Below are 12,423 nucleotides of genomic sequence, written 5' to 3'. Positions count from 1 at the left end.
TTGTTAAATGGTACAAAAACTTCATATCGTCTCTCCACCCTGATTTATCAAGAATTTCTACAGTTCCATTCACAAACTTATCCTTCAGTTCATCATACTTATTCAACAGTTCAGACACAAATGGGTATTCAATGTTTGGAGATTTGGTATCACCCCCAAGTTCTTCGTCCATCACCAGACGGAGAATCCTGTCTAGTACGTGATGCTGACAACCGATAAATTGTGGTATTGTGACACCCTTTAATTTAAACATACGTTGCAACTTCACAACAACTCCATTTCTCTTCCCAGTATTGACGTTTGTTGTATCAGTAATGATCATCTTAATTGAATTCCACAAATTGTATTCATCAATAAGTTTGGCAATTTTTTCAGCAACAGTTTCAGCTTTGCCATCTTTTAAACGCAGTGCATCAAGTTTCACGTCAGTTCTTTCATTCTGAAGTACAACTACCTGATATTCCTTATCATCTATTCGTTTGCCGTCAAAGTGTAAGGACCACTGTTCCATTTTAAGTTGTTGTATCATTTCTTTTTTTAATTTACCTGCCTCTTTGAATATGGACTTGTAAATTGCTGATTGACTTGGAGTTGGAATATCAATACCTTGTTGTGATAATACATTGCATATTTTAGCAGCTTTCTTTGTGGAAACTCCACTTGATGTAACCATACTTACAGCAAATTTACTTTTGTAGTGCTTTCTAGTTTTTTTCTGAGTGTCCTCATCATCGTCTTTATCACCGTCGTCGTCTTCATCATCTTCACTCTTACTTTTGCAGTTTTCAGATTCAGTACCACTGTCTGTGGTAGACAGGACTTGTGATGTGGAAGGTATTGCTGTTTCAGACTGGACTTTCCTTCTCTTGGAAGGGTGAATGGTTTCTTTACTTGCCACTTGTCCTGTTGAGTACCCCACCTGTCCTTTACTTTCTTTTTGTAGGTGGTATAGACGTTTATCTTCCGAGGATAACCACTGGCCATTCACTTTCGTGATGTCAAATAATGTATTGAGAACATCATATTTTCCACGCTTGACACATTCATCATAGACCTTCAGCACCTTCATAAGCTTTGCTCTTATCACTTGATCAGACACACGTGGAAAATTCAGTTTATTGTCCCACAATTTTGTAATTTCCTTAGAAATTTGGTCTATTCGTTCTTTTCTTCCTTTAACATATGCTCCGAGAAACTGGTATCTTCCTACGATCTGCAATTGAACTGGATTTTTCATCGAGTGAATGTTCTTCTACAGCCACGCTTCCTCTTCTTCTGTGTGACTCTTGAAATCTCACCAAATTTTTAGTCCAAGTCTTCTTGTTCTTTGTTACTGTGGTATGACTTTTCTTGTGAGACATCATATAATATTGTTACGACTTTACGGATAGCTGAGCGTAAATATCCGTTTAATAAAGTCGTTTAATTAATAAAATACTTTAACTGTATAGTAATCCAATTATAGTTCGATAATCCAGTCAATGTTGATAACAGTTCGATAATCCAGTCCGTATCCTAACGATAATGCTACAACTACTTATACTTCGTACACTTACAGCGTCTTTAGTTCGCTACAGTAGTTCCTTATTAGCTCAGTTACACGCAGAGTACTTCATAGAACTATTCACATTATCAACACTGAGCTCTGACAGCAGCTCGCTTATATAATTATTTAGAGCTTCCAGAATGTTCTACTAAGTTCTATAATCTTCTACAGTCTGTTACAGTCGTCTATATCACCGTGGTAACACAATGACGTCATCACATAACAATTCCAAGTATTTGCCGGCACATGGCCGTTTCGTTGCCATGGTAACGTGTGGCGTTATATTTATAAATTCATAACAAAATAATGAAATAAATAGAATTAAGCTGAGAATTAAGCTTAAGATTAAAACATCGGTCAAAAATGAATGTATAAAAATGGTAAACCAAATTTTTATTTTGGGGGCGACCTTTTTTTGTTGCAGAAAGCTATTTGGGCCTTTTTTCATGATTTTAGGTAAAAGTTCATCGATTTATGATACAGGAAACATTTTATTTGAAAAAAAATTAAAAAGTCATATCCCTAATATATATATATATATATCGAGCCTTGTTATGAGATTCTGTTATGAGAGTTGTTCCCTTCCACTTTCCCGTTCTAACTTTTTTTAAACATCAATTTGGCATTTTTTTTCATAATTCATAATTGGCAATTTTTTTAAACATCAATTATAAATATATTATTATAAACATGTCATTGTAAGCACATTTTAACATTATGAAAAAAAATTACTTGAATTAAACAAAAGGGTTTGAGTTTTAAAAAGGCGAACAGGGAAAACAAGAAATTTTCCATAAACAAACTCCCTTAACATAATGAATAGCTTCAGCAAATAAAATTAACACAAGCTAAAAATAACCAAGAACGCTTTAGAAATTTAATTCACACTTCATTATTAAAAGTAGTTCCATTTATGAAAAGAATTCTTTTAAATAAAAATACTTCTACTTACATAAAACAAAGAATAAAGTTTTTTGTTTGTTTACTCAGATTTTTAATCTATGATGGAGACTTATGTTTTAACATTTCACGTAATAAATTAGTTTGCAATTGACAAGAAAACAATTATTTCTTAAAGTAAAAAAATTGTAAAACCATTTTACCTATTTAATTTCAAGGTAAAATAAAAAACTTTAAATATAATACGAAGTTTAAACTTGAAGCACTTTCATTTTATTAACACATTATTAACAAGATAATTTTTAAGTAAAAAAAATCATTTAACTATAATATTTTTTTTCTCAAGAAAAAAAAAAATCACAGCAGTGAAAATGTCTTTATATTACATTACACGTTTTTCCATTTTTATATAAATAATTAAGATTTCATGTTTTTTTTAAAAACAGCACTTAAAGATATCAAAAGACATTTTAAATATTCCAAAAGATTAAAACTTCTTCTAAGTGGTTTTAATAAATGAAGTTTAACGTTTTCAAAACTGCAAGGGTTGAATTAAGCGATCCCGAATTGCACTATCTGCAGGCTTTGGCAGGAATAGCGGGCTTTGGCCCGTGCCCGTCGCCGCAACCGTCTAAGTCAGTTTAAACAGGCCAAAAAAAGCCCGTCTCAAAAATAAATTTTGGGTAAAAAATAAGGTGATTTTTATGATGTTTTTTTATTTATGTACTCTTTTAAAATTCCTCTTATGACATAATTTGATATGGATAGCAAAATCCATGTTATAATTTTTTATATTCAAATGTAAAATTTAAACAATTATAATTTAAACAATTTAAATAATATAACTAAATCGTACAGTTTTTTAAACGACGATAACTGATTGATATAATATCGAATTAGCGTATTATATCGAGTATAATATCGAATCGATATAATATCGAGTTACCGTATTATGTTATAAATTTAATAATTATTTGATTAAAAAAGGGAAATATACGCATTTGATGCACAAGAATTAGGATTTTATTTTGGTTATTTGGTATTTATAATAATAACGATAATAAAAAAAATTATCCATGTGATCTTTTTTTCGATAAACTAGTTTGTGGTACTTTAAAGACATTTAAATTATTTCCCTGTTAACTTCCACGTTAACTTAATGGTTTTTCTTAACGAGACGGCAGCTTATTTAATATGCAATTGTATAACTCTTTATTAAAAATGAAATATCTCATTAAAAATCAACAGACAGCTAATCAATTTTTATAGAATAATATAAATAGTGTGTCTGCTTTGTAGTTATCAAGTTATTCAAGTTATCCAGGCATTCAAGTTTTCAAGTTTTTCTAGTTTTTCAGTAAAGATAGTAATGGCATCTTCTGGTAGAAGAGTTACACTAACAACATTTTTATTGAATTATCAGAATCGAGAGGAAGTGAAGAAACTGAGTTAGCTTTTGAAATTGGAGAAGTTTTGCCATAATTTTTGTAAAACAATTAAATATAAATAAAATATAACTATACATGTTACCTTTTTTATCCTATTTATAAAAAAAATAATGTACAGTTGTCTTCATATTATCGCTGTTATTCTAACACTATGTTTAATGCATTTGAATTCATTATAAATATATTTTAAAGCAATAAAATAATGCTGAATTTTATAGTCAACAACGGTTGAATTCAAGCTTTTTTTAGTTTATATAACACTTCTTTAATACATGCTTATATTGTATAAGAAGTAATGGAAGCTTGGTATCTTAAAAAATTAATAGTACTTCTGAAAAAAACTTTTTATTAATTTTATTTAGAGAAATTTGATTTCAAATTTTTTTATTTACGTATCAGATTAACTATTTCCGATCAGGATAGGCATAGGTAAAGTGAAGTTGTAAAAATTATAAAACAAATTATAAACAGTTTAAGTGAGTTTTTAGTTTTCACGCCTAATAGAATGCATAAGTATATAAACAATTGAATTGAAACATTGACATTAGTTACCAAACAATTCTTAAACTATCGAGCTCATTCATTTAAGGTTTAAAAAAAAAAGATTTCAAACTATTTGTGGCTATAGCTTAAAAAAGTCGCAGTTAGATTTTGAAAATTTTATCATTCTATAAGATTTTTATTCACTAGAAACGAAGGAACTAAAGAAGCACGATATACTAAAATATACTAAAATAAACTTTGGTAAAAAAATATACTAATATTATACTAATTTAGACTTTAGTAAAAAAACACGTCAGAATGCTTAAATAAGGAAACATGATGAAACGCCATGGTTGTTTCTATGATTTTTCTGTCGTTTTCAAGTTTATTGGTTTGCCTATATCTGGAATAAAGAAAAAAAATGAACATGAAACTGAATAAAGTTCACTCAAATAACAAATCTAAATAAAAGCAACCATAAAACAACTAACCCGCGTGAAACGAAAATAGCTCTGAGCAAAAAAAAAACTTTGAAAAACAATTATTGAAACTTGAAAAGTATCCAACTCATTTACTTTTATAATTGAAAGATTTTTTTTCTAATTAGCTCTCAAACAATTGGCTCTCTAATTTATTATTTTAGTTCAATTCACAAAATATTTCATATTCAATGACATTTTTATTCAAAAATAGAATAAAAAATTTATATACTTATAAAAAAAAAAAAAATTAAAAATTGTAAGAGCCTGTGCGAGATAACCGAGACGGGCGGCCCTCCTAGCCCGCAAAGTCTATTTGAGAAGGGCTTTTCATAGCCCGTGAGGTTTTTACTCCTACCGAAGCCTGTATCTGGATAAATTTCTGGTCCTCTTTTTTTCCGTTTTTTAAATCCTTAAACTGTTATTATCATAAAATTCACTATTATCACTATTCAATAAAAAATAATTATCTATTGATCCTGAAACTAATACAAAACCTGTCAACAGTAGTGGTAGAGTGCTTGCTTTATAAGCAAAAAGTTTCAAGCTTGATCACCACCACATTTCTGGTAGTACTGCACTCAACTTGTTTCTATGAGCAGTGACCTTGTTTGTCAAGGTTCTGCTCATAGAAACAAGTTAAGCAAGTTTATTGCAAGATTGCAATAGTCTGAAAATGTTAACAATCATGAAATATTTTAAATAGTTGCGATCCTAAATATTTATATTTTATGTATACCTTATTTAAACATTTATTTGTATTTTAATCAACTATATCAAACTTAGTTTTAAATAAAAAATGCTTAATGCATTAGCCTATTGTGAATTTGATGTCATAAAATTCTTTTTATTTTTTAAAGACATTAAATTTGTTAAATTACTGTAATACTATTAATTACCGCAAAACGAGTTAAATAAATCTTAAATAAATGTAGAAATACTATTATGGAATGTTTATTTTCTACCTTTTTTTTTTAAAATAATTTAATTTAATATTATATTTAAAAAAATGTTTGACATAAACAAATTTCTTTCTTTTCTCAACATTTGTATAAATGAGTTAAAATATGTGAAAAATATTTAATTATTATTTCTTAAATTTCTAATTGTGGTTTTGCTACTAAAAAAGATTTTTTATTTTAAAAAAATCAGCGAGTAACAAATAAAACAAATACACTAATTTATTTACTTTATTTATTAAAAGTTTATTATTTTATAAGCAATTATGTTTTGAAAGCAAAGACTATTTTTCCAAACACCATTTATTAAAACTATGCCGCTGTATATATCATTTATTAAAAAATAATTGCTTTAAATTGTGTTATAAAAAAAGATTTAACTTACATTTTGTTCAAATATTTTAGGCAGCCTCGTAACACATTTACAAAAAATTTAATTTTTAGTAAAAAAAAATGTTTAATAAGGAAAACTCAAAGAACAATTGCGATAAAAATGAGCTTACTTTTTTCTAAGAATAAATAAAATTTAAATATTGAACAATATTTAGTAATATTAACTTTAATCTTATTAAACATAAATACACATTTTTTAAAGAGAATTAAATTATAAAATTTTTAAATCAAAACTAAATTATTTATATTTTTATCAGAATAAAATTATACATTTTTATTAAATTAGTTTTAAATTAATAAATCATATATTTTTTATCACAATTAAATTATATTATTATGGTCTTTGCTTCAAGCTCATTGTATTAGCATTTTTCTAGCAAAAAAATCCTTCATTACAATAAAATAAAAATAAAATATAATATAAATAAAGATAATATTTAATAAATTTAACTTTTTTATTATTATTATTATTAATTTATTCGTTATTATTAAAAAGAAACTTAACTAAATTTTTTTGATTGCAATTAAAAGTTTTGAAATATTCTTGCGCTTGCAAGATGATGAATAAAATTTTATACATATATTTTTTTATGGTTGGTTTTTTTTTACATTTTGTTTAATAACTTCATATACAAAAAAAAATTGCAGTTAACTATAAGCAATTTTGTTTTCTGTTACTAAATATTTAATAAAATAATTAGCTTAATAGAGATTAAGTTTTCATATTTTTTAATTTGATCTGAATTTTTTTCATAAGTAAAAAGCGCTTATATCTAACATAATTGTCATTCAACCTTTTGGAACAAACTTTTTTACATGATCGTCATTCAAAAGTCATTGTGGTATTTATTTTACATGATCGTCATTCTAAATTAATTACTCCTTTTATCTTATTGCTTATAGAATAATTTAAAAGTTAAATTAAGTAAATTTATAAAAACAATTGTATCTCTCTAGCGTTGTCATTTACTAATATTTCGCTTAACAAACAAAAAATAGGGGTGTTTCAAAAATATAAAAAACTGATTTAAATATAATTTATATAAAACATAATTTAAAAATAAAAAATAAAAACAAAAAAAATATTTTCAAAAATATTCAAAAACATATTATAATTTTTTATGTTTTTTCTTTTTATTAACCGAATAATTAACAATATCAAAGTTTTAAAGTTGTAGTTTCCACTAAAAAAATTGATCTATTTTGAAATTAACGCACATATTCCTGGACCATTATTAAACAGTTTAGGAAATGCTTGTTTTTAAAAGTAAGTGTTAAAGGTTTTTAGTTATATCTTTTTAAAGTTATTTTTAATCTTACAGTTACTTCCCGATAACTCAAACCTCCAAGGGATCAAAGAAAATGGTTTGACTTAACGAATGTTTAGTTAAAACAAATTCCCTTTAAGTCAAACTTTGCCTGACATGTGATATTAGTTTGAGCTAAGGCAATTTTTCTTTATTCAATGTCAAAATATAAACATTAAACATACACCATTACACTAACAAAAAAATGAAAAAAGTTTCAATGAAAAAAGGTATAATTGTATTTGCGCTGTAAAATTCAAAAAATAACATTGAAAAAAGTTCAACAACACAATAACTTCCTTACTATTTGGTAATAAGATTGCATCTAAAAGCTAGCAATTTTTTATTAAGAAACTTATTAAAACTATAAAATAATTGCTATTTTTAATGTTATTTTATTATGATTTATATTGTAACACTTTCATTATAACATTACTTATACATCTGATAACAATCTATTCTATTCAGATCTAAATAGAACAAAAAAATATAGAAAATATTAGGCTACTTTTATTTATGTTTCATATAGAATGGCTTCTAAAAAATTTAATCAAGTTATTTAATTTCTTAACTTCTTAATAATTAATTTCTTAATTTCTTAATAATTATGAAAAGTTTAAATTAAGTTAAAAATTTGATAAAAGGGGACAAAAAAATAGTTCAACTTAACAAAGTTTGAGTTATCCGAAATTCAACTAAACAGGATAATTTTAATACTAATCAATTAAACAATTCCAAAGGACCAAATAAAGCAATTTGAGATATCGAAAGTTCTAGATAACAGCTGTTTAACTTACCAGGATTTGTATTTATATATCAATTCTTTTTTGACTCAATTCATTTTTATTTTATCTAAAGTTTGGGATATAATATTTATTTTAATTTTTTTTTTACTTATATTTGGATTAACTATTGTTTTAACAAATAAAATATTATTAATTTAAGTTATGAGTAAGTTAGTGTTATTTATTACTTTGGTAGTTGTAAATTAGTTGTATTATTTCGTTTTTTGGTAAATAAACTTAAGTTTATTTGCCTCTTCAACTACCATAGTGTTGACAGTTTTTCGTAAACTGAAACTGAGGATTGGAAATTTTTCCAGATATTTAAGCTTAGACAGGAATGGCACGTGATAGAACGCTGTTGCTGACCACGCAAATGATTTTTTAAATTTAAAACTTAACCGCGAGCATTTAGAGGTTTTGATTTAAACATCTCTCAGAAATGTGCTAAAAAAAGAAACATTAAGCTAAATTTAAATGAGGAAAAAAAATTTAAAACACTACAAAAAAAACAATTCCTTACGAATAAGAAAATATCTAAGCTTTAAAACAAAACTTAAAAAACTCAAACTCAAAGCGAAAATTACTTTTTGTTACATTTTTAATTGCGCTTAAAATAAGTTACTTAAAAACTTTTCTTTTGAAACATTTTATTAAAGTTACGCAAAACGCTTTTACAAATTACTTCTAATGATTTTTTAATAAATAAAATAATTTTATTTAAATTACTGAAAAGTGAAAATAAATCATTGAAAAATAATATTTTTAAATTGTATAAACATTTTTTTCAAAAGGTTGCAAAAAAAAACTTTATTAAATAAAAAACGCAGTCTTTTTAAAATATCAATTTTTATTCATTTCGTTAGTAAGTCAAGTTTAAAAAAAAAAATTTAAATAGTTGTTCGTGAAAATAGAAACAAATAAAACAAACCAATTAAACATTGAATTGCAACTGGAAGATTTTAATTTAACTTATAATTCAAAGTAACTTAAAAAAACAATCTTTTAAAAGATTTTTATAAATTACAATTTTAATTTTTTAAATTTATTATAAAAATACATGCCTACTAAAAAAAAATTAGGATTTAATTTAAACAAAATACATTTATTTTAAACAATCATTATAACTAATTTTCAATTTGTTAAATTGTTATGCCTTCGCATAAAACAAAAACTTTAGAAAAGATCAACCATTAAAAGTTATTTATGTGATGAACTTTTTAATTCTATAAACATTGCCAATTTATAAACTCACAACTGTGGTCAAATTGTAAAGAAAAAAAAATTATAAGCGTGGACAGTCACAGCATGCTATCGCACGCCATTCCTGTCCAAGCTGATATTGCAATTTACTATCACCTAATTCAACCCTTGCACTGCACTAAAGTTTGAATAACATTCATGTAAAAAATTTGTTAAAAAAAATTGTTACATAATTTTTAATAACAACTTATGTTAAAATTGTTATTTAAAAATGTAAACAAGCTTAACTAAGCAAAAGAAAGTATGAAAAAAAACAACCTGAAAAAATGAAAAAAAAAAACTTTACAAAAGAGACAAAAAAGAGAAACTTAACTTAAAAGAAATACTTTATATTTTAAAAACCTGAAAAAAATCCTAATAGACATTATATTACATTTTTACATAATACAAGCCTTCCTAAGAAGCATGTGCAGTCGCATGCCTTGTTCGCCCATGTTAAAAGTAATCTATTTAAACAACTTGACTACGCTTTTTATTTTAAGAAACTAAAGAGAATAAAACAGCAATACTCGAAGAGAGGAAACGAATACTATACAAAATAGAAAAATTCTCAAAAAAATTGAAAATTAAAAAAAGAAAGATTGTGTCAAAAAATAATATACCTAAATATATTACTGTTTTTGTTTTCTTTCTTTTTTAGGGTGTTTGTTATTTTTTACTACCAAAATTGATGCAAGTTGAGGAAAAAAGCAGATAAGAATATAACAAAAAAAAATATATTTTTTGGCATATAATTTATTTGCAACTTTTGTCAGCCAGCACACCAAGAAAATGCTTTATTATTTGCGCCAGAAATATGGAAAATTTTAGAATTTGTTTTTCAAATGTTTTTGCAAAACTTTACTGTTTTATTTATTTTTTTACTGAACTTTTTTAATGAAATTTTTAGGAGCCTATTGAAAACTTTTTTTTAAGTTTTAAAATACATTTTTTCAAACAGAGTAATCATTATGTTTATTATCTATAGTATTCGTATTAACGTTGTAAATTAAGCAATTTAAACAAAACAATTTCAGACAGGCATCTAATGCGGTAAATACATTTATAAAAGAAACCATGCTATTTTTTTATTTAATTTTTTCTGTCATTACAAAATTTTTAATCAAATAATATATTTTAAAAATAAATACCAATTTATTTTCTTATTTTCCTATAATTTGATTTTTACATTTATGTACATTAATTATAATTCTATTTTATTTTTATATTTATATACATTATTTTTTCTAACTATGATAATTTATTACCCTACAAATTAAGTATTGAGAAAATAATAAAATAAATATAAAAATCAAACTATGTTCTTAAAAATCTTTTTAAATTGCGCATTTATATTCATAACACATTTTTTATTCAAGGCCTGCATCATCATCATTATCATCATCATTATCATTATCATTATTATCAATACTATCACAATCATCACAATTACCATCATTACCATTATCGTCATTATTATCACTACCATCATCATCATCATCATCATCATCATCATCATCATCATCATCATCATGATCATCATCATGATCATTACAATCATCATCATCACATTCATCATCATCATCATTATTATTATCATTGTTTTAGCTTCCTTTATTTAGCGCTCATATTAATTGAATGTTTTTAATGTTTATTTACTGTTTTCACTTTTTTTTACTTTATCTTTTTCTCCTGAAATTGCTACCTCTCTGCATACCCAATCTACCTTAATCTTCTTTGATACACACTATCAGATACACTTACTATTCTCAATCTCTTTTTAAGATGATTGCTACTTTTCTTATTTTTTAAACACCATACATTCATTCACCATATGTTCTGGATAACTACTCTTTATTGATGCAACTTTTGCTATCAGATGATGAGATTATTCTCTGAACTTGACACAGACATATAAAAAAGAAAAAAAATTTGAGATTTTTTTTAAAGAAATAACTAATCTTGAAGGTACAAAAAGCAATCACGATTTACCTATGCAATATGCTTTATTCGAACCCTGATTATCATTATTCTATATAACTTAAAGTTTATCTAAAATTAGAAATAACTATTTCTAATAATAATAATAATCTAATTTTAGAAATAGTTATTTCTAAATTTAAAAATAACTATTTCTAAAAAAAAATATTATTATTATTTATGGCTACATAATAAATAGAATTACTAATTACTATATTATAACTAATAGAGTTATAAAAAATATAATTATAAAATAACATAAAATTAAAAAAAGTTATTATAGTTAAATAGCTAACATATTTTTAGTTTAAGAAGTTTTTTGTTTCTATGCCAACCATTCAACTCTTGTACTTAAGAAAGCATTTAAACAAATAAAATTAAAAAAAAAAAATCACAGATTAAAAATCTTGACATTAAAAAAAAATAAACATAAAAAAAAGAAAGAATTATTAATTACTTTCACAATCCAGGTACAACTGCCGAAACTGAGCCCGTTTTTGACCAAATTCTAGTTCTGATTTTTCAATCTCAGCCAAAAGCTCTTCATATTTTTCTTTGTAATCCATATTCTTATGGCCATCTGAAATTCCTTTTATACATTTAAATAAACTGCTCAAAAAAAAATTCAATAGAATATACATCAGTTTCATTTTAAAATCACATACAAAAAATCTCATATTATACACAAAAAACATATATACACCCAAGATCGTATATTCATAAGTTTTTTCCATTTGGATTAAATAAATACTGATATCAAATATTTAAAACAATTCTCCGAAATATTTTAATATTTTTATTGGTTTTATTTAAGACAACTTAAACATGTTGATGAGCTTTTTGCTTCTTCTTTAACTTTTATAGTCAAAAAATTATTTTTGATAAAAAATGTGAAAAACTTTAT

General features: G+C 24.9%; 1 protein-coding gene across 2 annotated transcripts in view; it reads right to left on the bottom strand.

Moving 5' to 3' along the window:
• The window catches only part of LOC100201517 (rab GTPase-binding effector protein 1), an 82,481-nt gene extending 70,344 nt beyond the window's left edge, over positions 1–12,137 (bottom strand). For both annotated transcript variants that reach the window (XM_065807103.1, XM_065807104.1), the window contains exon 1: positions 11,977–12,137. In XM_065807103.1, the coding sequence (XP_065663175.1) occupies positions 11,977–12,085 (109 nt within the window). In that variant the 5' untranslated portion in view covers positions 12,086–12,137. The remainder of the gene's footprint in view (positions 1–11,976) is intronic.
• Between the last annotated feature and the right edge of the window lie 286 nt (positions 12,138–12,423).

This window comes from Hydra vulgaris, chromosome 10 (assembly GCF_038396675.1).
Source record: "Hydra vulgaris chromosome 10, alternate assembly HydraT2T_AEP".
NCBI classification, from domain to species: Eukaryota; Metazoa; Cnidaria; class Hydrozoa; order Anthoathecata; family Hydridae; genus Hydra; species Hydra vulgaris.
Note: the sequence above shows the minus strand (reverse complement) of the source record. Positions and strands in the feature narration are given on the sequence as shown.